At 34.5% G+C, this 23,779-nt stretch overlaps 1 protein-coding gene across 2 annotated transcripts in view; it reads left to right on the forward strand.

Moving 5' to 3' along the window:
* The window catches only part of rapgef4b (Rap guanine nucleotide exchange factor 4b), a 77,152-nt gene that overhangs the window by 49,057 nt on the left and 4,316 nt on the right, over positions 1-23,779 (forward strand). For both annotated transcript variants that reach the window (XM_056459425.1, XM_056459426.1), the window contains 21 exons: positions 826-898; positions 974-1,038; positions 2,732-2,838; positions 4,358-4,479; positions 5,356-5,539; positions 9,189-9,273; positions 9,373-9,433; positions 9,817-9,893; positions 10,006-10,152; positions 12,949-13,055; positions 13,201-13,286; positions 13,551-13,629; positions 15,041-15,191; positions 15,311-15,399; positions 17,991-18,021; positions 18,176-18,254; positions 18,985-19,131; positions 19,564-19,661; positions 20,472-20,597; positions 21,275-21,453; positions 23,011-23,101. In XM_056459425.1, coding sequence (XP_056315400.1) covers positions 826-898; positions 974-1,038; positions 2,732-2,838; positions 4,358-4,479; positions 5,356-5,539; positions 9,189-9,273; positions 9,373-9,433; positions 9,817-9,893; positions 10,006-10,152; positions 12,949-13,055; positions 13,201-13,286; positions 13,551-13,629; positions 15,041-15,191; positions 15,311-15,399; positions 17,991-18,021; positions 18,176-18,254; positions 18,985-19,131; positions 19,564-19,661; positions 20,472-20,597; positions 21,275-21,453; positions 23,011-23,101 — 2,184 coding nt within the window. The remainder of the gene's footprint in view (positions 1-825; positions 899-973; positions 1,039-2,731; positions 2,839-4,357; positions 4,480-5,355; positions 5,540-9,188; positions 9,274-9,372; positions 9,434-9,816; positions 9,894-10,005; positions 10,153-12,948; positions 13,056-13,200; positions 13,287-13,550; positions 13,630-15,040; positions 15,192-15,310; positions 15,400-17,990; positions 18,022-18,175; positions 18,255-18,984; positions 19,132-19,563; positions 19,662-20,471; positions 20,598-21,274; positions 21,454-23,010; positions 23,102-23,779) is intronic.

Here is a 23,779-nt window from a genome sequence, read left to right on the forward strand (position 1 = left end):
TAGCCCTTCTTTGATTATTATTATTATTTTTATTTATTATTTATTTCCCAAATGATGTTTAACAGAGCAAGGAATTTTTCACAGTAGTTCCTATAATATTTTTTCTTCTGAAGAAAATTTTATTTGTTTTATTTCAGCTAAAATAAAAGCAGTTCTTAATTTTCTAAAACCCATTTTATGGTCAATATTATTAGCCCCCTTAAGCTATATTTCATTTTTGACTGTCTACAGAACAAACCATAGTGATACAGTGACTTGCCTAATTACCCTAACCTGCCTAATTAACCTAATTAAGCCTTTAAATTGCGCTTTAAGCTGAATACTAGTATCTTGAAAAATATCTAGTAAAATATTATTTACTGTCACTGATAAAATAAATCAGTTATTAGAAATGAGTAATTTAAAACTATTATGATTAGAAATGTATTGAATAAAAATCTTCTTTCTGTTAAACAGAAATTAGGGAAAAAAATATACAGGGGGGGGCTAATAATTCAGGAGGGCTTCATTTTAACTTCAACGGTATAATGTGTGTCTGTAGGTGAGTTTGTCATCAGTGTCTCATTCACAGCCTGCTGTTCCTCAGCTGCATGTGCCTCGTCACCTCGTCACCATGGTGATATGCAGAGAAAAAGAATGAAAACATCTGAATATTCATAGTCATCGTTGCCAAGCCATAAAAACAGCGTGATTGGCAGAGCTCAGCATTATTTACTACATCTTCTTTAGTGTAATGTGAAGGCAGTTCACCTGTGTGGACAAAGATGACTCAGCAGATTTGAACTCTTTCTGAAGTAAATGAAATAAATCTTCTTTGTGTTGCAGAAATACAGGCAGTGCATGGCAGGGCTTCTTGCTCCGCCGTATGGAGTGATGGACAGTGGAGCGACTAATGACCGTGAGTATGACATGCCGATTTACACACACTCGCGTCAAACATTGTTTCTGAAGCGTTTATTCCTTTGTGACGCAGGAATGCCGGATAAAGACAATCTCAGCAACGATCCTCTTAATTTTATGTCAAAAAACCTGAATAAGGTATGATTGATGTCTGTTTTGGTTGTTTTTGCATATTTTACTCTTTTCAAAGGGTCAAAAACTGCATGTATATGATGTATCAGAAAGGGTTTTAATTTTACTTAATCAAAAATTCACTTTTGCTTTTTAGAATTAAAGTTGTAGCTATTTTATTATTTGAAGCTCTTTACGTTGTGATTTATTCCTGTGATGTTATAATTTTCTGCATTGTTTTTTGTTTTGTTTTTTGATGCAAAAATACTCAAAAAATGTGCCCAAAATAGGCAGAAATGTTTTTCAAAGTTTCCATTTTAATGAACTTTTATTGATTTTTTTTATCATTTAAAGAAACATTATTTTGTACTATAAAGAGTTCTTTGTGAAAGGAAAATGCCACAAAAAATAGTGTTACTATAGTAGCTAATATACACTGTAAACAATGTACTGTAAAATTCACAGTAACTTACTGGCAATTTTGGTTGCAAGACTGTAAATTTACAAGCACACTGTAAATTAACAATTACCATTTATTGTAAAATTCACAGTAACTTACTGGCAATTTTGGTTGCAAGACTGTAAATTTACAAGCACACTGTAAATTGATATTTACTATTTACTGTAAAAGTTACAGTAACCTACTGTACCTAACCAAAATTGCCAGTAAGTTACTGCAAATTTCACAGTAATTTTTTAGTGTAGGAATGTCAGAAATAGGAATGATAGGAATAAATAATCACTAAAAACCATTGTCGCTTAATATTTGAATGCATTTTGTTCAGAATTCTTTAATTGAGAATGTTTAAATTAATAAATGACGCAGGGTTTAATATAACTTATTTTTGTAAAATTCTAAATGTCTTTACCATCACTTTATTGGACAATTTAATGATCAATTTAATCTTTTTATCATTAGTGTTTGCCCATGTGTAAAATTAAATATTTTTTTTTATTATCAGTGGGTGTAATCTTGCCAAGTGGGATGCAATCCTGGAATAACATCTATGTTAATCTAGAAACATCATTTCTGTTTGAAAATACAATCCACGCCTGATCCCTACCCCTATACCTAACCCTAACTTTAAATTATTCCCAAAATCAGAAGGAATTAATAGTTGGATTACAAAAACGTGGAAGCACATAATCCTAACTGTACACTGGAAAAAAGATTCAGTTGGATTTGCTAATGTTTTTTAAGATAAGTGATTGCAGTTTATATGGGTTGAATTTAAACAAACTAATTACATTTAGTAATGTTCAGCTTAATTTGTTTAAATTCAGCCCATATAAATCGTTTGCAGCCATGCAGTTACCTTAAAAAAATGAGTAAATCCAATTAATCTTTTTTTTCAGTGTAAGCCTAAACCTAACATAAACTATAAACTTGTTCCTTAAATCTGATTGGCTGACTGGAATTTTGTTCCAAGATGAACACATCCACTAATCGTAATCTTCATGCTCATAACTCAAGACTGAAGTCTGCTGCCACTTCAGGGTTATACTAATTTTATATAATTAATTGTATTTAAAACACATCATCTGCTCAAAAAGATCTTTAATGTGATGTACACTAGCGATCGAGTGAAGATGACTGAATCACAATGAATGTGTGTGTGGTCACAGATCTGAAAATAGGCCATTTGTGAGTGTTTTCTGTGTCTCACGCTCCACTACCCCCCACCCCCCCCCCCTCTCTCTGTCCCGAATTTTGCTTTAGGTGCCGTCAGAAAAGATTTTGAGGGCAGAAAAGGTGTTACGTAATGCAATACTGGCCAGAGCTCCCCACATGATCAGAGACAGAAAATATCATCTGAAAACATACAGGTGTGTGTTGCTTAAGACTTGAGGGTAACCAGGGTGCGAATTACAGGGGTGTTTAAGTGGAGTTTGACCCGCCGAATGGACATGCGTGAGTGAAGAACGTCAAAACAAAATAGTGATAAATAGTGATCTGTATCTTAAATACTAATATATAGGAAATAAAATAACAGATTATATTGATTGATTGATTGATTGATTGATTGATTGATTGATTGATTGATTGATTGATTGATTGATTGATTGATTGATGGGTCGATGGGTTGGTTGGTTGGTTGGTTGGTTGAGTGATTGGTTGGTTGGTTGGTTGGTGGGTGGGTTTTTGGGTGGATTGATTGATATTGATTGATTGATTGATTGATTGATTAATTGATTGATTGATGGGTCGGCGGGTGGATTGATTGATTGATTGATTGATTGATTGATTGATTGATTGATTGATTGATTCATTCATTCATTCATTGGGTTGATTGATGGATGGGTGGGTTGATTGGTTGGTTGGTTGGTTGGTTGGTTGGTTGGTTGGTTGGTTGGTTGAGTGATTGGTTGGTTGGTTGGTTGGTGGGAGGGTTTTTGGGTGGATTGATTGATTGATTGATTGATTGATTGATTGATTGATTGATTGATTGATTGATTGATTGATTGATTGATTGATTGATTGATTGATTGATTGATTGATTGATTGATTGATGTAGTTGCAGGTTGGTGAGTGCGTGGGTTGGTTGGTTGGTTGGTGGGTGGGTTGGATGGTGGGTTGGTTTGTTGATTGATTGATTGGTTGGTTGGTTGGTGAGTTGGATGGTGGGTTGGTTTGTTGATCGATTGGTTGGACGGTGGGTGGGTGGGTTGTTTGGTTGGTTGGTTGGTAGGTGGGTGGGTGGGTAAATGTTATAAATAAACAGGCAAATTATGTATTATTTCAAATATTATTGCTAATTTGCATGCATGTCTAGTTAAAATGTGATTACTGCGTAAAGTCAAGTCTCAAATTCTTTCATTTTTTGACATATTGGAGTCAAAGGTTCTTATGTAGGGGATTTCGGGTATGTTTTCCAAATTAGAAAATACTGCAAACAGACATCATTTTTTTTTTTTTTTTATAAAATGTTTATATAATCATTAAATTTGCCAATATTTTTTTAAACAAATTCAATGTTAAGAAACCTTAAGAAAACTAATAAAACAGATATGCTATAAAATAATAGATACAATGCAGATACAGCAGTATTGGTATATTTATATGTAATAATATGTGAAATCTACAGCCACAAATTGATAAAGTGTGACAAAAAAACGTTAAAGGTGTATTTTGGATGTTTTCTTTACATCTGAAATAACACAATGAAAAGCCAAACAGTTCAAAATGTTATAATTGTTTGTTGCCTGCAGTGTCTTAAATGTTAAATATCATGTCAAATGCAAGGTTTATTTATGCCACAGTATCAGCAGAATCGGCAGTGCATGTCTTGAAATTTACCTTTGTGTGCTTGTGTGCGTGCGTGCGTGCGTGTGTGTGTGTTTGCAGGCAGTGTTGTGTGGGCACTGAGCTGGTGGACTGGCTGCTTCAGCAGAGCTCATGTGTTCACAGTCGGGCTCATGCTGTGGGAATGTGGCAAGTGCTGCTGGAGGAAGGAGTCCTGAATCACGGTACACAACAAACAAACATACCTGTACTGTAGTGCTGTGGTGACACACAGATTACACACATTAAATGCACATTAAACTGCACATTAAATATTAATCTAGGGTGATTTCTACAATGCATTGCATCTTTATGTGTCTATAAAAACACAATCTTTAATTTAAATGAAATTTAATGTAATTTTTATATATTTAGACACAGTGTAAAAAATATTGCTGCCTTCATTTTCTTTTCTTTTTTTAAATCAAAGGTACTTTTCATCTTAACTTACATCAGTCCAACTAACTAAACGTTAAGTTAAACTTTGTATAACAAAACAAATTGAGTTGAAACCTGATTAACTCAGTAATATTAGTTAAAGTAACATAAGAAACATTTGTTTTCATGACGTTTTGTCATATCACCACAAAGTTTAGGAGTGTGTTTATAGGAAAATCTTGACCATTCTTCTAGAGCCGCACTAATGTTGGATGGAAAGGCTCACATTATCTGCTGTTATTTATCTCAAAAGTGTTCAATCAGGTTGAGGTCGGGACATTTTGTACACATATACATTTTATACACTTGTGGCTATGGAAGAGGTTGGAACACTTGAATGCAATGATTTGAAAGAGTATCCTAAAACATTTGGCAATTTAGTGTATATATGTAAAATGTTATAAAGTTCTCATAAAGTAAAGGATGACAGAATTTTCCTTTTTGGGTGAACTATCCCTTTAAGTTTTAATTAATCTCAGTGCCATTTGCTCAGCTCTTGCTGTTTGATTTCTATACTTTATAATAAGAATAACCCTCTCAAAGTTTGACAAAACAACCTCATTACCTCGACACCAATTAAAGCATCTCTTTATCTCTACTTTTCTTTCTTGTAATGTGGGCAGTCGACCATGAACTCAACTTTCAAGATAAGTACCTCTTTTACCGTTTCCTCGACGATGAGGAGGAGGATGCGGTGTTGCCTAGCGACGATGAGAAACGTGAAGCTGAGGAAGAGCTGCAGGAGACGCTCCTCTTCCTCTCTCAGATCGGCCCTGACGCACACATGCGCATGATCCTCAGGAAACCGTGAGTGAACCACAGCGCCCCCTGCTGGGTGCATTAAAAAAGTTCAGTTTGTATGGTTTTTTTTTGTTTATTTTGCACTTGTAAATTACAATTACAGGAAAAAAGCATCAAAAACGAAATTTCACAGACAACTGAACTTCAAATAAAAGAAAAATAAACAAATTGAAAGACATTCACAAGACGCCAAATACTATCACAAGAGTAGCCGTATGCAATATGGCTGTATATCGGCACTGCTGGGAGGCGTGCACTGGTTTAAGGTCCTATCAGTGAAGATATTCAGCCATATCGCACTGCTACCAGTGTGATATTGTGTTTATACAACAGTTCGACGGCATACTCGTGTATAAAAAGAAAATCAAACACAGAGAGTCTAAAAAACCTTTTTGTAAGAGGAACTACTTTTCCTCTGTCATTCTTACACATCTGCAGCTGACTGTCAGAACAGCAGAAACCATTCACAAACGTCACTTTAGAGCTAGTGTTTGAATGATTCTCTTGCGTAATGTCTGAATTGATGACAAAACAGGTGATTTTTGCGCACATTTTAAGATTATAAGGCTGAACAGCATGAAGACACATTTATTTACGACACATGCCATCAATCTACAGAGATTTCCCAGTATTTCTCTGTTGCAATTGGGAGATCACAATAATTAACCCCGAAAAAGCCAAAGCAATGCAAACACTACCAGATTACTACGGTATAAATTCAGAACTACAACATACAAAAGAGAGAGATCGACTTAAAATGTCACATACCTATTCTGTAATGATTTCTTCAGCAGTAGTTTGAAACATACGCTGAAGAAATGCTGTTTTTCTTCCCTAAGCGCTTACAATGCAGTCTCTGTCACCATCTTGTGGCTAAACGTCAACCGTCTTTGCTCTGCTCAGTATGACAGGCTGATGTATGCCAACGCACTGTATTTCCTAAATTATAAATATTTTAAAATAGGCACTATCCTAATAAATAAACTGCATAGTTGCAATCTAAACAACTACATTCTCGTCTAAAAAAAGCCTTTAAAAAGTACATTATGTTGTCCAACAGCTGCAATATCTGTGAGTTTTAGTGAGTTTAGTGAGTTTATTGATCTGCTTGCCTCTCGTGTGGGTGAAGTAATACACAAGGGTGAAGACGCTGTACGAGTTCTGATATTACTGTAATATCTCACGGCTATCAGCCAATCAGATTTGAGAACCAGACAGAACTGTAATATAAACATTTGTAATAACTTACAATAGATAGAGCTTTTTTATATTTTTACAGCTTTAAGAGACTTCATTAAAGGAATAAGTTCATTAATAAAAACGTTATATAAGCGGGAAGAGTCCGTATTTGTGGATACAGAATTTTACCAATCATAAAATTAACTAAATTGTTAATTTTTAATCATCCTTTTCAAAATAACAAATAATTTCATATTAATTTCTGCAGAATAAGTAGAAAAACAGTCTTTCCTAAATGATTGCAATTCAATTAAGTTAAGTTAAGTTAAGTTAATGTCCAGAAAGAGTCATTAATAATTCCAGCCTTCTTGGATAAATCTATGTAGGATTAGGAAAGACCCATAAGAAAAAGTGGGCTCAATGTAAACCAGACTTTTTCCATTTTATAAATGCCTTCAAATGATATGGAAATCTTTTGGAACAATCACAAAACAAAAAAGCACTGAAAACATGTCATGCTCTGAAAACATTTAATTTTTTATAGATTTTCTCTGTCAGCTGAAGTTAAACTATTTGAATATGTAATACCTCTTGTTCTTGTGGCAAAATAATATGAAACCTATGCAGGTTTGTAACAAATTAGCATGAAGCCTAGTCTTAATTGGCTGCCCTCAACAAAACGTTTATTTTGACCCTCAAAGACCTGCGAGAGTTTGGTTCTTTTTATCGAAATAATGAGAAAGCTAAACAAATCTCATTTGCATGCATGTCTTGATACGGTAAAACCAATGCCATTGATACTTTTCACATCACTTTTTACATGAGCGGAGGAAGCCTCCAGATATTAAATTTACTCATGTTTTTTTAAGTTGGACTATTTTACCAATCAGAGCAGCGTACGCTCTCGGGAAGAAGGAGCTTAGAGAAATCAGATCCTTGAATGAACCGTTTCATATACCGTACCGATTCTTCAGTGTATTAAACAATTGTGTTTTTTTTAATTTGAACACAAAGACCTTTTTAGGAGACCTCAAAAACAAAATTAAGAAGTCTAACAAACATAATGGGGGCTCATTAAAGGGATAGTTTGGCCAAAATTAAAATTCTCAATGTAAGTCATTATTTACTGACCCTTAATTTGTTCAAAACCTCTATTTGAGATCTATTTTTTCTTTTGTTTAAAACAAAAGACAGTATTTTTAAAAGCTGGTAGCTGTAATCCAGGGGCGTCGCTAGACCCAATTTACTGGGGCACGTGCCCCAGTAAAAATCCCCAGTGCCTCAGTAAATGCTTTGATATATGATTTACTTCATATGAAAAGTGTAAGTATTAAGAGTGGTAATCCCGGAATACAGACGTTATTGTCTATGTACAACCGAACCAACACTGGTGAAAGCAATGTGTTTAATCAAAAAGCAACTGAACCATCTCCGCATATGTGCTGAAAACCACCTGCGCGCCTCACACACTGCTCCTGCTGGACCCTGATGCGCTGCTCTTCTCCCAGTGTGAGTCCCGGTTGTTTACATGCACAATGAAAAACGTACTTGCTGCTCTCGCGCCGCTCATGCGATGAGAAACCGGCGTAACAGCCTTTTATGCGGAGGTGACGGCACGCAGTAAGTTTTACAAGTCAACAAAGCTAAAGTTAAAATTGTATAATAAAAATAATACTTCATTTATTTATAATTTTTTTGTATTAAAAAAGTATTTATATATATAATAATTTATAAAATATATACATATAAATATATTTATTTATTTATTTATTTATTATTTTTTTATTTATTTATTTATTTTATTTTATTTATTTTTTTGTGAGGGAGGGGGGTGTGCCCCAGTACAGCTTTATGTCTAGCAACGCCCCTGCTGTCATCCATGGTAATTGTTTTCCCTCTAATGGAAGTTATTGGGTGACAGCAACCAGCATTCTTCAAAATATCTTATTTTGTGTTCAACAAAAGAAAGAAACCCTTAAAGGTTTAAAACCACATGAAGGTAAATGAATGAGGGGTAATTTTTATTTTTGGGTGAACTATCCCTTGTGATAGGGATAAATAGCTATGCTGAACTGTATTAAAAGTGTACTTTTTGGTACTTCAAATCTGAAAAGTATACTTTTAAAAAGTGCACTTGCAGGTAATATATTAAAATTAATATTAAAATTAATTTATACATTAATAAAATTAATTTGAGTACTGAAGTAGAGTATACTTTAACTATACTATTTTTTAAAACAAGTGCAATTTGTAACACTACACTTGTTAGGTTCTGCTTAAACACATTTTAAGTCTATATAATTTCATAGTGATTTTATTTTCACATTTGGTTTAATTAAGAAAGACAGAATACTCTACAATATGGTTTATCCAATCTGTTTGCCCTGATATTTTGCTATTGTCCATTTTCACCAAGTGCTGAACTACTTTTCTTGTCCTCCTTCCTTTCTTTCTTTGTCCCTCACTCTAATTTTAGGCCTGGTCAAAGAACAGCTGAAGACCTAGAGATTATTTATGATGAGCTGCTGCATATCAAAGCTGTCTCTCACCTGTCTAACACTGTAAGGCCTTCCATTACATCCCTCCAGACTCATTTACAGTAATGCCTCGTGCTGTTTGAAACATGTTAAAATGAACCGTGATGGTGCTGCCCTCTGCAGGTGAAGAGAGAGCTCGCCGGTGTCCTCATCTTTGAGTCACACGCCAAAGCAGGCACTGTCTGTGAGTTTCAATGGCTCTTTAATGCTCTTTACTTAACTGATATAATGTTGTGGATATGATTATTGTGTCAGTTAGATGTTTTAATATTTATGAAAAGTCTCCTGTGCTCATCAAGGCTATATTAAGTTGATCAAAAAGCACAAATAAGTGTTCATCCTGTCACAATATCTATTTTATGCCACTTAAGATTATTTAATTTAATCATAGTCATTTTAATGATTTAATAATAAGACTAAATAAAACATATCCTGAATAATAATAATAAATGTTCACAAAAAAGTGCAAGATAAAATGTAACAGAGGCTGCGATATCTGCTACCAGATCTATTTTCAATTGTCAGACACCCACATGTATGTCTGTATGTTTGCTTTCTGAATTTCAGTGTTTAATCAAGGGGAGGAAGGCACTTCTTGGTATATTATCCAGAAAGGATCAGTAAATGTTGTCATCTATGGCAAGGTAATGTCAGCTTTCATGTTTACTTACATTAATGTTAATGATTTCATAAATAGTGGCAAATATTAGATCATGGTGTGTGTGTTCGTGTGCATGTGTGTGTGTGTGTGTTCAGGGTGTGGTTTGTACGTTGCACGAAGGAGATGATTTTGGCAAACTGGCGCTGGTAAACGACGCCCCCCGCGCTGCTTCCATCGTGCTGAGAGAGGACAACTGCCACTTCCTGAGGGTGGACAAAGAGGACTTCAACCGTATACTTAGGGTACACACACTTCTGTCTCCTATAGTGCTGCTCAGACATTATGACAAGCAAGTTTAACATTTAATATGATAAATATTAATGACTTTGCACTAAAGTAAAACAGTATTTTACTTTGTGTCAATGTACTTTATTTGTCTTGACCACAATAAATATTTTGATCAGGTTTAGCTTTTTTATTTAGATTTTAGTTTAGATTTAGATTAAAATAATTGATTTAGAATTGAATGTTGGAATTGATTTAGATTAAATTCAATTTTATCGTTTAAACCAAAGTTAAATTATACTTTGAGGAAAAAAAAATGGTGTAACAAATGACAGTAATTTTTTTTAAGTTGCTTCAAAGTGTCATTTTTTTGTCAGTATTGCCTACACTTAAAAAAATTATCTGTAAAAAACGGTCAAAAAACTGGCAGCAGAGCTTCCAGAGATATTCCGCTGAATTACAGAAAACAACCATTTCACAAAATTACAAGCAAAACCTGTAAAAATACAGAACATACTTTGTCAAAATTCATTAAATTACAGTTTATTACAGTTGATAATTTGCATTAAACTGAAAATTGGGGGAAAAAACTGGTAGTTACTGCCATTTTACTAATTATTACTGCAATTATACAGATTTTTTCTTTCATTGTACAAGGAATTTGTATTTCATTTGTGATGTATGTTAGTAATTCTCCTATTACCTTAATGAAAAAAAAACCTAAATGAATAAAAATTAAATGCAGTTCTCCAAAAATCGCTAATTTTTTTTGAGAAATAAAAATTAATTTTGTTAGCAAAAATAAATAACTGCAAAGGGAAAATTAAGTTTTGAGAAATAAAAAATAAAGCTTGCAAACAAAAAAAGAACAATAAAATAAAAATCAAAGAGTGCAAAAAAAAATTGCATAAAAAAAAAAAACTATAAATATTTTCAAAAGATTTTTATAGTATTGCATTTACAAAACCGGTCGGGTCAATTGCAATGCTCATTTTGACGACAAGGGGGCAGAGTCAAGGGTACTTAGGCGATTATGGCAGGCCCAGACCTGCCTCCATTAAAGAGATGTCATCAACTAGAGACTCAGGGCCCTATCATACACACAGCGCAATAAGGCGCAAGATGTGTTTCCACGATGTGTTGCTATTTTCAGACCAACGTAACCCTAATTTTCCCGTTTTCCGCCTCGTTGTCTAAATAGCAAATCCATTTGCTCAACTTTGGGGACTCATGAGTGCTTTTGTCTAGAAAAAAAAAGGTGTGTTAAGGCGTATTGTTGAAGCATTGCTATTTTGAGGAACTAAAATAGACTGTTTAATAGACCAGCTGAAAGCAGGTTTAAAGCCCAGCGCAGAGCATGTTAGTTGTGTGCCTCGCTTAAGCATTGCTTAAAACACGCAGGATGTACAGCAATACGCAAATATCTTTATAAATGAAATTATACACTTGTATACACTTGTATCGACATAAACATAAAAACTACTGCCTTCGTGCCTTCTTCATCTCGGGGGGCTTTTTTTAGTTTATTCATGACAATTTGCTTTTGTATAATGTTATTTTTATTATTAATGCATATTTATATTTGTTTTATTAAAAACAAGTTTAGATTTGTCCACTTGGTTTTGGACCATATGGGGCATAGCATGTGTATTTGGGTATAACAATTATTGTTTATTTATTCATTTGCTGGAAATTAGAACTGAATTTAGAAATAGTTTTGAAACAAATCTTTGTGCTTAACAAACGAAATTAATAATGTAGGCTAATGGATGTCTGTGTGTGCGTACAACACGTTTCCTTATCCACGAAAGAGAGAAAGTGAAAGTAAAGGCCGATTGGAGGAGACTCATTCTTTATCTTCGTGCTGCAGATGCTCTGTTTAACTGTTTTCTCACTAGTGAACTGTTCAGTTTTTTCACTTACAAAGTCCCTCATGTAAATAGCAAATGCGCCATGGCGCGAAGCAACTGACTCTTAAAGGGAATGGTAGATGAGACTCTGATTGGTTTATTATCAAAACACACCCATAACTCATTAGGGGATTAGCTCAACCCTGTTAGATCATGCGCCGGGGCGCAGAGCATATTTTTCCATCCTTAAAATAGCAAAAGTGGATTCGGACACCCCTTAATGTTTTGTGCCCTGCACTTCAGACTTTGCGCATAGATCGTTAAAATAGAGCCCACAGTATCACCGAGGTGGTCTTACAGCCCAGTAGGCCCAGGCCTACCATAAACGTCAAAGTTTCCTTGACTCCGCCCCCTTGTCAAATCAGGGCCACATAGTGAAACGCGCAGAAACGTGAAGAACAAAGTGAAAACAGCATTGCAAACTCATTGTTGACTAAAAAGCAAATCAAAACGAGCATTGCAATTGACTGGACGGGTTTTGTAAAGGCAATGCTATAGAAAATGTTTTGCAAGTAATTTTTTTTTATTGCAAATATTTTAGTTTTTTTGCACTTTTATTTGCAGTTCTTTTTTTGCTTGCAAATTTTATTTTTATTTCTTAAAATTAAAATTTCCCTTTGCAGTTCTTTATTTTTGTTAGCAAAATTAATTTTAGAATAATTGGAGATTAATTTAGAAGATTTGCATTTATTTATTTATTTATTTATTTATTTATTTATTTTTGCCTAATACTTTATTTTTTGTTTGCAAAACTTTCTTCTATTTTGCAAGTGCATATGGCTCTAGATTGACTCCATAGGCGAAACCAAACACCGCTATCATGATTCATTAGTGAATCTTCGAATCATTTGAGGTTGTATATCTTGGCCACATGTATTTTGGTTTGTGTTCATGTGTGTTTAGGATGTTGAAGCCAACACGGTGCGTCTAAAAGAGCATGAGCAGGATGTGTTGGTATTACAGAAGAGTCTCCGGCCCTCCAGCCATGGAAACATCCCGGCCCACTTTAAGTATGTCTTTTCAGTTTATCTATACCATTTTGACACATCCAATCCAATCGACAACAAACCAATCCACTCATGCAGTTATTTAATCAAACCTCTATATGTGTGTGTGTGTGTGTGTGTGTGTGTGTGTGTGTGTTGTGTTGGACAGATACACTGTGATGTCAGGCAGCCCAGAGAAGATTCTGGAGCATCTGCTGGAGACAATGCGACTGGACATTCATTTCTCTGATCCAGGTCATTCATCTGCATATATATAATTTTACTAGCAATATTTCCGACTAGTCATAACATACATGAGTTGAAAAGCAGTTGTGACTATACAATAAAAATGGTTAGTAATTTTAAGTACTAGTGCTTAATTAATGTGTCATTCATCTTCATTTATCAATAAGATTATTAGTTAGATATGATTTGATATATAGATATTATTATGATTTGAATAATCTTTCAAAACTGCATTAGTGGATTTGAATGATTCTGCAAATGTTTCTCCCACAGATCCAGCTCTTGATGATTTTGTGCTCATGCACTGTGTTTTCATGCCCAATAGTCAGCTGTGCCCTGCTCTTCTGGCCCAATATCCTTCTAGTGGACTCAAACAAATCTGTCGGTCTTTTTTCTGTCTGTCTGTTTTTTGTAGCGAGTTTCTTCTGTCTGTGTTTTTTAATGTCTGTTTGTTTTTCTGTCTGTCTGTGTTCTGTCTATCTGTTTGTTCTGTTTGTTTTTTCTTTTTATCTGTCTGTTTTTTTTTTGTCTGTGTCTCCGGTCAGTCTCTTTTTCTGTCTGTCTATCTATTTTTTATCTGTCTGTCTGTCTGTCTGTCTGTCTGTCTGTCTGTCTGTCTGTCTGTCTGTCTGTCTGTCTGTCTGTTTGTTTGTTTGTTTGTCTGTCTGTTTGTTTGTTTGTTTGTTTTTGTGTCTGTCTATCTGTCTGTCAGTTTTGTTCTGTTATTTTACTGTCTGTCTGTCTGTCTGTCTGATTGTTTGTCTGTCTGTCTGTTTGTCTGTTTGTTTGTTTGTTTGTTTGTTTGTTTGTTTGTTTGTTTGTTTTGTTTTTGTGTCTGTCTATCTGTCTGCCAGTTTTTTTTTCTGTTATTTTACTGTCTGTCTGTCTGTCTGTCTGTCTGTCTGTCTGTCTGTCTGTCTGTCTGTCTGTCTGTCTGTCTGTCTGATTGTTTGTTTGTTTGTTTGTTTGTTTGTTTGTTTGTTTGTTTGTTTGTTTGTTTGTTTGTTTGTTTGTTTGTTTGTTTGTTTTTGTGTCTGTCTATCTGTCTGTCAGTTTTGTTCTGTTATTTTACTGTCTGTCTGTCTGTCTGTCTGTCTGATTGTCTGTCTGTCTGTCTGTCTGTCTGTCTGTCTGTCTGTCTGTCTGTCTGTTTGTTTGTTTGTTTGTTTGTTTGTTTGTTTGTTTGTTTGTTTTGTGTCTGTCTATCTGTCTGTCAGTTTTGTTCTGTTATTTTACTGTCTGTCTGTCTGTCTGTCTGTCTGTCTGTCTGTCTGTCTGTTTTCTATTTGTTTCTCTGTTTTTTCTGATCTATCTATCTATCTATCTATCTATCTATCTATCTATCTATCTATCTATCTATCTATCTATCTATCTATCTATCTATCTATCTATCTATCTATCTATCTGTCTATCTGTCTGTCTGTCTGTCTGTCTGTCTTTCTGTCCGTCCGTCCGTCCGTCCGTCCGTCCGTCCGTCCGTCCATTTGTGATCCATCCATCCATCCATCCATCCATCCATCCGTCCATCCATCCATCCATCCATCCATCCATCCATCTATCTATCTATCTATCTATCTATCTATCTATCTATCTATCTATCTATCTATCTATCTATCTATCTATCTATCTATCTATCTATCTATCTATCTATCTATCTATCTATCTATCTATCTATCTATCTATTTGTCCGTCCGTCCGTCCGTCTGTCGGTCTGTCACACTGTAGCTGTAAGTATGCAAATGTTCCTTAGCGTGTGTGTGTACCTATCACTCTCAGGCCTCTCAGGGCTCTGAGCAGGACCGTCTAGACTACGCTGTTGCCAGTAAGAGACGGGTGCTCAGCTTGGCTCTGCGCTGGGCTGCCCTGCAGGCCCACCATCTGCTGGAGGATGACACTGCGCTTGGCTTTCTGGAGGTTACAAACACACAAACACACACACACATGCTGCCATAGAATCACTTACCACCAGTCTGTATGAAAACATAACTGACTGTCAACATGGTGTGCATGCTGAATGTTTTGTGTGTTTGCAGGAGCTGCATGGCTTTGTGTCTAATGATGCCAGAGTTTTGCGTCCTCTAAAGGAGCTACTGCCTGAGCTGGAGAAGATCATCAAGCAGTAGTAGGTTTATAGTGTATGGACCCTTTTCACAAGACGGTTATGACATCTTTAACGATCATCAGCATCTTAAATCAAGTTTTTACAGCTTTTCACAAATGCTTTGGCACATATTTGTTGAGAAGAGTCAATAGTACATAAAAAACAAATAAGAACATTTGTATTTACTGTATACAGTACATTTATTTTTGTTCAAATGTATTACATGTAAATTGCAATCTTGCTTGTTCAATTACTCTAGGGGTTCTCAACCTTTTTCATCCCGGGGAGCAATGTTCAACTTAATTTTTTTGTTTAAATTCAGCCCAAATAAATTGTTTACAGCCACTTAACGTAAAAAAAAATGAGTAAATCCAAGGAATCATCTTTGAATAATTTTTTTCAGTGTATATATATATATATATATATATTTAAAAAACATACACAGATTCAAACAAGAACCACAGATCAACAGTGAGATTGCAAAAGACCAGCTTCTGTTTTAAATTGGACAGACTGATTATCTACTATTAAATATCTGAGCAATTCCAGCGTTATGGATTTGCAGTAAAATCTCAAAACATCAATTCACAGAGGAAGTAGATGTTAACATTATATTGAAAACTTCTGTTTATATTTTCCAAAACAACTAAGTTATGGGAGCAGAAAAATATAAATCTGTAAACATGTTTTAAAGTTTAAATGAGGAAAATAAGCATGCGTTATGGATGTGACCAAAAAAGTTAGCGAGTTTATAGTACACAACATACTTTGTAGAAATTCTGTGAATTAAACTTGACAACCCAAAAGAAACGATGCTAATTATAAGGATAAGAGTTGGCTCTCTATAAAAAACAAACAGTTGATTTTATTTATTTTACATTTTTACATTTATGAGGAAAAAGCTTTGTTATGGATGTGACATCGCTCTGTTATGGATGTGACCGATGTGAAATTGCCACTTGCGTGACTTCAAAATCAAAAATAATTGTTTGAAAACATTGACAGAGACATTTTTGAGTATTATTTAGGCACTGTAAAATACTTACACAAAAAAATAGAAACGTTTTTTTTTTATATTTTGGCAAAAACTTAAAAAATTTTCATTGCAAGATTGACATTTGCATGGAATTGCTCAGCTTTTATTCAATAAATGAAAAATGTAAAATACAGTAAAACACCCAAAATCTGTTGAAACGCGTTGATCTGATGGCAGTTGAGTTTGCAGATGGATGTTATTGGGAGATCGCTGACCGGAACAGTGAACAGCTCCACCAGAACAGCTCCACCAGTCTGCAAGTTTCATCTCATATGCAAGTTTATTTTACAGTCAGTGGCAGAAATACCACTGAGCCTCGCTAGATCCTCATGGGTGTGCGTCCATTATAAAACAATCACAGGACATTAATTTGGACAACTATGCGGATACATTAAATAGTTCACACAAAAATACACAAAGAAAGACTTTTACTTCACGCATAATTTGTGAATGAACAGACTTGTGCGTACTAGATGCAGAAGCGATCATGAGGCTGAGTTTGAAGTAATCGATCAGAGTAAAGAAGAAAGTGCATCATTTCAATTATTTTAATATAGTATATTAATATTAAAATCCAAAATGTTTGTATAATATTGAGAGTTCATTTTAAGCTATCTCGCGGCCCACCTGCAGGATCGCTGAGACCCACTAGTGGGCCGCGGCCCACCAGTTGAGAATCCCTGAATTACTAAATATTTCATATTTCTAATGTTACCACAAAAACTGTACTTTGTGCTTTGGACAATCTATATATATGCTCTCAAACCTGATAAATAAATAAATAAATAAATAAATAAATAAATAAATAAATAAATAAATAAATGATGCAAATTGTATTGCAATTTGAGATAATTTTTCAATTTAGCAGACATTATAGACAATGTCAGTATCGGATATTTATAGTGTAAACATGAGCGTATACAAATGTTTGATAATTGAACACAAAGATTTGAGTGTAATGGCTTAAACAATGAAAACAATTGAGAAGTTGTGAAGAGTTTAAATGAGAATTGACTCATCAGTTTTGATCAACAAGCCATATGCAATTAGTTTTTATTCAAACTACAGACAATGATACAGATTCTTATTGTTTGCACACATGTGCCAAAGCATTTGCAATTTGCTTAAATCAATAAGAAATGCCAATCTGATGAGCACAATGAGCTAACTAACCAGAGATCTGAACTTATTGTTTCGAAAATAAAAAATTAAATTAAGAATTGAGCCAAAACAATTGTGAAAAACTGAAATATTTTAATTTCTTTTTTATTTATGTACATTTATAAATCTATACTTTGTTTTAGATCATCTTTGCATCGAATAAAAAAAAAAAATTACCTTTTATGCAAGGTATTTTATTATTTGAGCACATAGGAATGCAAAATAATATATATATTTAATGCACTCTTCCATTCACTGCACTCTTAAGTTTACCCAGCTATGATAACTTCTGCTGCTAAGAAACCCAGAAATGCGAAAAGGGTCCAATTGAGCCTTAATATGACATGGTGATATGATCTATGATATTAATATGAATGGTCAGGGTTACTGATGTTCGCTTCTTTTGCCATCTCAGTCCAGATGATGCAAGATCTTCTCAAAAAAAGGTAATGCACATAGGATCTCTCTCATTTTGCTTATATATCTACAATAAATCAGGGGTTTAAGTCACATGGGTATTTAAAATAATTCATATTCTGCTGGTTTCATTAAAACATTTTTAAATGGCTTTGTATTTATTCACTTTTTGTGATATCTCAGCATAAAGTCCTCTTGCGGCAGTTCAGCTCTGGAGAGGAGAGACTTGCAAAAAAGCAGCCAATAAGGAGCTTTGATGACAGTGAGTATCTGTATGAATAAGATCTGATACCACAGTAAAATGTAAGATTGTTTAATATAAAAACCGAATTAAACAGAAACAGAAAAACAATATTAATTAATTAATTGATTTCTAAATTAAATTAAATTAAATTAAATTAAATTAAATTAAATTAAATTAAATTAAAATAAATTAAATTAAATTAAATTAAATTAAATTAAATTAAAAACTGACCAACCGTAATAAATTAAATTAAATTAAATTAAATTAAATTAAATTGAATTAAAAAATGACCAACCGTAATAAATTAAATTAAATTAAATTAAATTAAATTAAATTAAATTAAATTAAATTAAATTAAATTAAATTAAATTAAATTAAATTAAATTAAATTAAATTAAATTAAATTAAATTAAATTTAAAACTGACCAACTGTAATTAATTAAATTAAATTAAATTCAATTTAATTAATTACGGTTGGTCAGTTGTAATTTAATTTCATTTAATTTCATTTCATTTAGAAATTAATTAATTAAATTTAATTACATTTATTTAATTACGGTTGGTCAGTTTTGAATTTAATTTAATTTAATTTAATTTAATTTAATTTAATTTAATTTAATTTAATTTAATTTAATTTAATTTAATTTAATTTAATTTAATTTAATTTAATTTAATTTAATTTAATTTAATTTAATTACGTTGGTCAGTTTTTTTGCTCCTTATGTTTTAACTTCTGTGTGTGATGTAGTTCTGTTGAAGGTGTACTGCAGTGATCACACATACACCACTATTCGTGTTCCTGTGCTGGCCACGGGGAGAGAGGTGACCGCTGCTGTAGCTGATAAACTGGGATCCACAGAAGAGCTGCTTTTGATCAACCTCAGCGCATCTGGAGGTGATCAACATGCAAACACACTCTTGTACAGCTATCTTCATGGGGGCTTGTCATAGATCTATTGATGTTCCTACTATACAGACTGTATAGTCTATCCCCCTACCCCAACGCTAAACCCAACCCTCACAGGAAACAATCTGCATCTTTATATTTTTAAAACACTTCATTCTGTCATTTATGAGCCAATTTCCTCATGGGGACCAAAGAAAATGTCCCACAAGGTCTCAATATACTAGTATTGCTATACTTGTGGGGACATTTGCAATACAAGACACACAGTCTGTGGCATAACTAAACTTTTGTATGGTAGTTCACATAATATAATACATTAGGATCGTAATATTTTTGTAGGTGTTGATCTTGTGTTCAGAGATCTCTGTGTTCAAAATGTAATTTGTGGTTTGGCTAATTCTGCTCTTTGTTTCTGTACAGAAAAGCAGATTTTAAAGCCCAACGATGTGTCAGTGTTCCAGTCTCTGGGAGTGAACGGACGCATGTTTGTCTGCCCCAGAGAGCTGCTCGATTCACTGGTGAGTTCAAATAGTGTACTTGCACTCTAAAGCCACACTTGCTGTATAAATTGGTGAATGTCACTCACAGTTAGCTGTCTTTGTACTACAGTGGGTTTCTACATATGTGTACAGCGAACATACTGAAGTGTGTAGTTTCTGCACTACCTCTGTCGCCAAGCAGAACTATACAAAAATAAAGCAAATTTTTGAAAGAATGCCAAAATTATATTATATTATATTATATTATATTATATTATATTATATTATATTATATTATATTATATTATATTATATTATATTATATTTCATTTTCTTTTCGGCTTAGTCCCTTTATTAATCCGGGGTCGCCACAGCAGAATGAACCGTCAACTCATCCAGCTCTTGCATGCCCTTCCAGCCGCAACCCATCACTGGGAAACACATACACACATTCACACACTCATACACTACGGACAATTTAGCCTACCCAATTCACCTGTACTGCATGTCTTTGGACTGTGGGGTAAACCGGAGCACCCGGAGAAAACCCACGCGAACGCAGGGAGAACATACAAACTCCACACAGAAATGCCAACTGAGCCGAGGCACGAACCAGGGCATCCGCTGCGTAAAACATGTGCTGGATAAGTTGCCGGTTCATTCCGCTTGTGGTACCATCTAGATGTGTATACATATAATTGTATAATGTTTTTATTGTTTACTTTATTTTCCACATATTTAAATGTCCTTCTGTTGTCCATATATATGTACCCTGAGTTCCTGTAAACCACAAAGAAAATCCTTGTTTGCCATTCTGCTCATTTTGCTTCTTTATATATACATGTGCAGAATCCACTTCCAGAGCAAGAGGGTCCATCCACAGGCTCTATGTCCAGTTTTGAGCTGATGAGCTCCAAAGATCTGGCCTTCCAGATGACCCAGTATGACTGGGAGCTTTTCAGCTGCGTACATGAGGTAAGAACACACATGCAGTGATTCACACGCACACACACACACACACACACACACACACACACACACATGAGGTCTTCAACCCACAGAAGATGCAGCTTGACATTTACATTTATCAAATGCTTTTATCCAAAGCAACTTACAAAATGAGGATAGAAGAAGCATCATAGAGATCAGCGATAGTCTATATAGATGCCATGACAAGGCTAAGTTATTTAAGCAGTTTTTTATATACATAAACATACATACATGCACACACACATATATAAACATATATACACATGCGCATATACACATTTGTAATCCCACCAGACCTACAGCACCCAACCTGTTCTGAGCTGGAATCCAACCAGCAACCCTCTGCATGGCAGTCAGTTGTACTAACAAGGAGGCTAAAGACCATAGCCTCTAGCGTCTGTTGCTGGAGCACCTTTTAGAGGTCAGAGGAGTGAGGTTTACCTGCCCAGCACTTCACTAGCTGGCCTCTGCTACACATGCAGACAGAGTGGAAAGTGTCTTCTAAAATTTGTTTTTCAAGCCCACTCACCTGTGTGAAGCATACTAAGAGTTGCACAGTGTTTTCCAGAAACACAGAGTGTTTATAAGAAAGTGTCTGATGCATATGAAGAGGAAAACAGTGTGTGTGTCTACTCCTTGACATTGCGTGTGTTTGTGTGCAGTATGAGCTGGTGTATCACACATTCGGACGGCAGGCGTACAGGCGATCCACAGCCAATCTGGAGCTGTTTCTGCGGCGCTTCAATCAGCTGCAGCTGTGGGTGGTGACGGAGGTCTGTCTGTGTGGGACGCTCAGCAAACGGGTGCAGCTCTTGAAGAAGTTCATCAAGATCGCTGCCCAGTGAGTTGTCCAGCACACATCATGGGTCGGATTTACAAATTTCTTGTGTAAATGCCAAACCTTCTCTTGAAATTAAATTCTAAATTTACTTTTACATAGTGATTGATCACTGGTGTGTGTCAACAGGGCACAGTGTTTGTAAACAACCAGCCAATATGTTAAAAGTCACTCCACACTTTATTTTAATCCCTATAAATCAAAACTAGTATCCTTTTTTTTGCTCCTACCCACATATAGAAATCTTCATAATATTAGTGGTGAATGAGGGCATGAAGAGTTATTTTGTGGCTGATGTTGTTGCAAATAAACATTGTAAGACCCAGTAAGTTAGTAGAACTCAAATGATTTAAGGAGCCCGGTTGGTTTAAACTTTTTTCAATTTGTCTTTATTTATGTCAAAGCAACATAAACCATTTAATTAACTATATTTAAACTAAAATCTGATTTTATTTAATATTATTTAACATTATATTTATTTTTATTATTATTATTATATTTTGAAATCTTAAGCAAAACACATTAAATAACTCTTAATTTGAACATTTGCTCTCCTTTAACAGTCAAACAGCAAAGCATTATTCTAATAGACCCTTTTCACAAGCCTGTTATGGCATGTTTAACGGTCATCAGCATCTTTAATCCTTTAAAGTTTTTTTATATTTTTATTTTAATTATTTTTATTGTAAAAATTATAAATTATTTTATTATAATTATTATTATTAAATAATCTACCCAGCAATGTGTAGGAGTTACAGAGTGAATTACTGTGTGTAGTAGTGGGATAACCGGTATTTGCACCACTATTTAATGTCTAAGAAGTGTTATAGTGTAAGTAAACTGAACAGCAATGTACTTGGAAATGTTTTTCCTTTCATTTTTAAAAAGTTAGATTTTTTGTCATCTACACAGAGCGTCAACAGTCTTGTTTTCAAAAGTTTGTGATTAGTTTTTATAAAAAAGTTTACATTTTCAAGCCCCCACAAACTCACTTGTCATTGCCTTGACATTAAATAAGAGGCCAAACAGCATAAAAAATTTTTTTTAGCTTTTATTTAAAAGGGTGACATGTAAACTTTCTATTTAAACCATTTCTGTGTCTGTGTTTGTATTGCTTGTCAATATTTTTTTTATCTCCATTGAATCTTGAGATTAAAAAAAGCGAGATTTTTATGTATTTACACAGCAAAACGAATTCAAGGAAAAAGAATTCAAGCAAATAATACAATAAGTTTATTGTAATTCCATCACAAAATGAGTCATTTTAGGCCATAAATATACCCCCAAAAATTCCCGGCTAAATTTTGGTGGGATTGCCTAATGTGCACTGCTATAAGAAAATGGTGTTGGTCATGAAAATGATTACTCTGCATACTTGTCTTTTAATTTGGGCATTATATGCATTCTGCCCTTATTTTAACTTTAATGGGTTTGGGGTTTCCCACCAGTTTAGTACATCTAGCCTGTGTAAATTAACCAGGACTTATGATCATTTTGCATCTGATGTAACATAAGTTAAGATCCATTATATAAGTGTGCTCTGTTCATTTTCCCCCTCAGCTGTCGAGAGTTTAAAAATCTGAACTCCTTCTTCGCCATTATCATGGGCATGTGCAACCCAGCCGTGAGCAGACTCATCCAGACATGGGAGGTTAGTGTCGTAGCACATATATAACTGACATATGATGAGTCTCTGAGTCTAATCATGCGTCTGATTAAAGGTGCAATAGAAGATCTTGAAAAATGCTAACGTTAGCTTGATAACACTGAAAGTCCCGCCCTGCAAATCAACTTCTAAAAGGCATGCCTCCTAAACGCATGAACACGCACTAGACAACATCACCACAATACATCACATAACATTCAACAGAGAAAAGAAAATAGTAATATATTAATTACAACTAGTAATTACAATACCAAACTTTAAAAAAGTAAGTTGTTGATGTTTTCCTGCCATTCTCTGTCTGAAATGCATCTGAGAACACACCGATGATGTAATTCTTTCTTCGCAAACAGAATTCTTACATATTGTGATGGGCAGGTAGGGCAGCCTATCACAATGTTCAGACCGAATGTTTTGATTGGACTAAAGTTTCTTGGACCAACACCTTCCTTGTAATATTAAAATACATATAAATACATTTGGACTACATAGTTTAATGATTTCTGTTAGGGTGTAAAGACCCCCGTATACATTCCTGGAAAGCACGAATTATGTAACCAGAGCTACGCAGAGCTACGTCTTTAAAGCGAATGCTACGGGGTGGTATGACGCCGCCGACGGCTTTTGTTTTTTTTTCGCGCTACCAGCTGACCGCTTACCTCCATA

This window comes from Danio aesculapii, chromosome 6 (assembly GCF_903798145.1).
Source record: "Danio aesculapii chromosome 6, fDanAes4.1, whole genome shotgun sequence".
In the NCBI taxonomy this organism is placed as follows: Eukaryota; Metazoa; Chordata; class Actinopteri; order Cypriniformes; family Danionidae; genus Danio; species Danio aesculapii.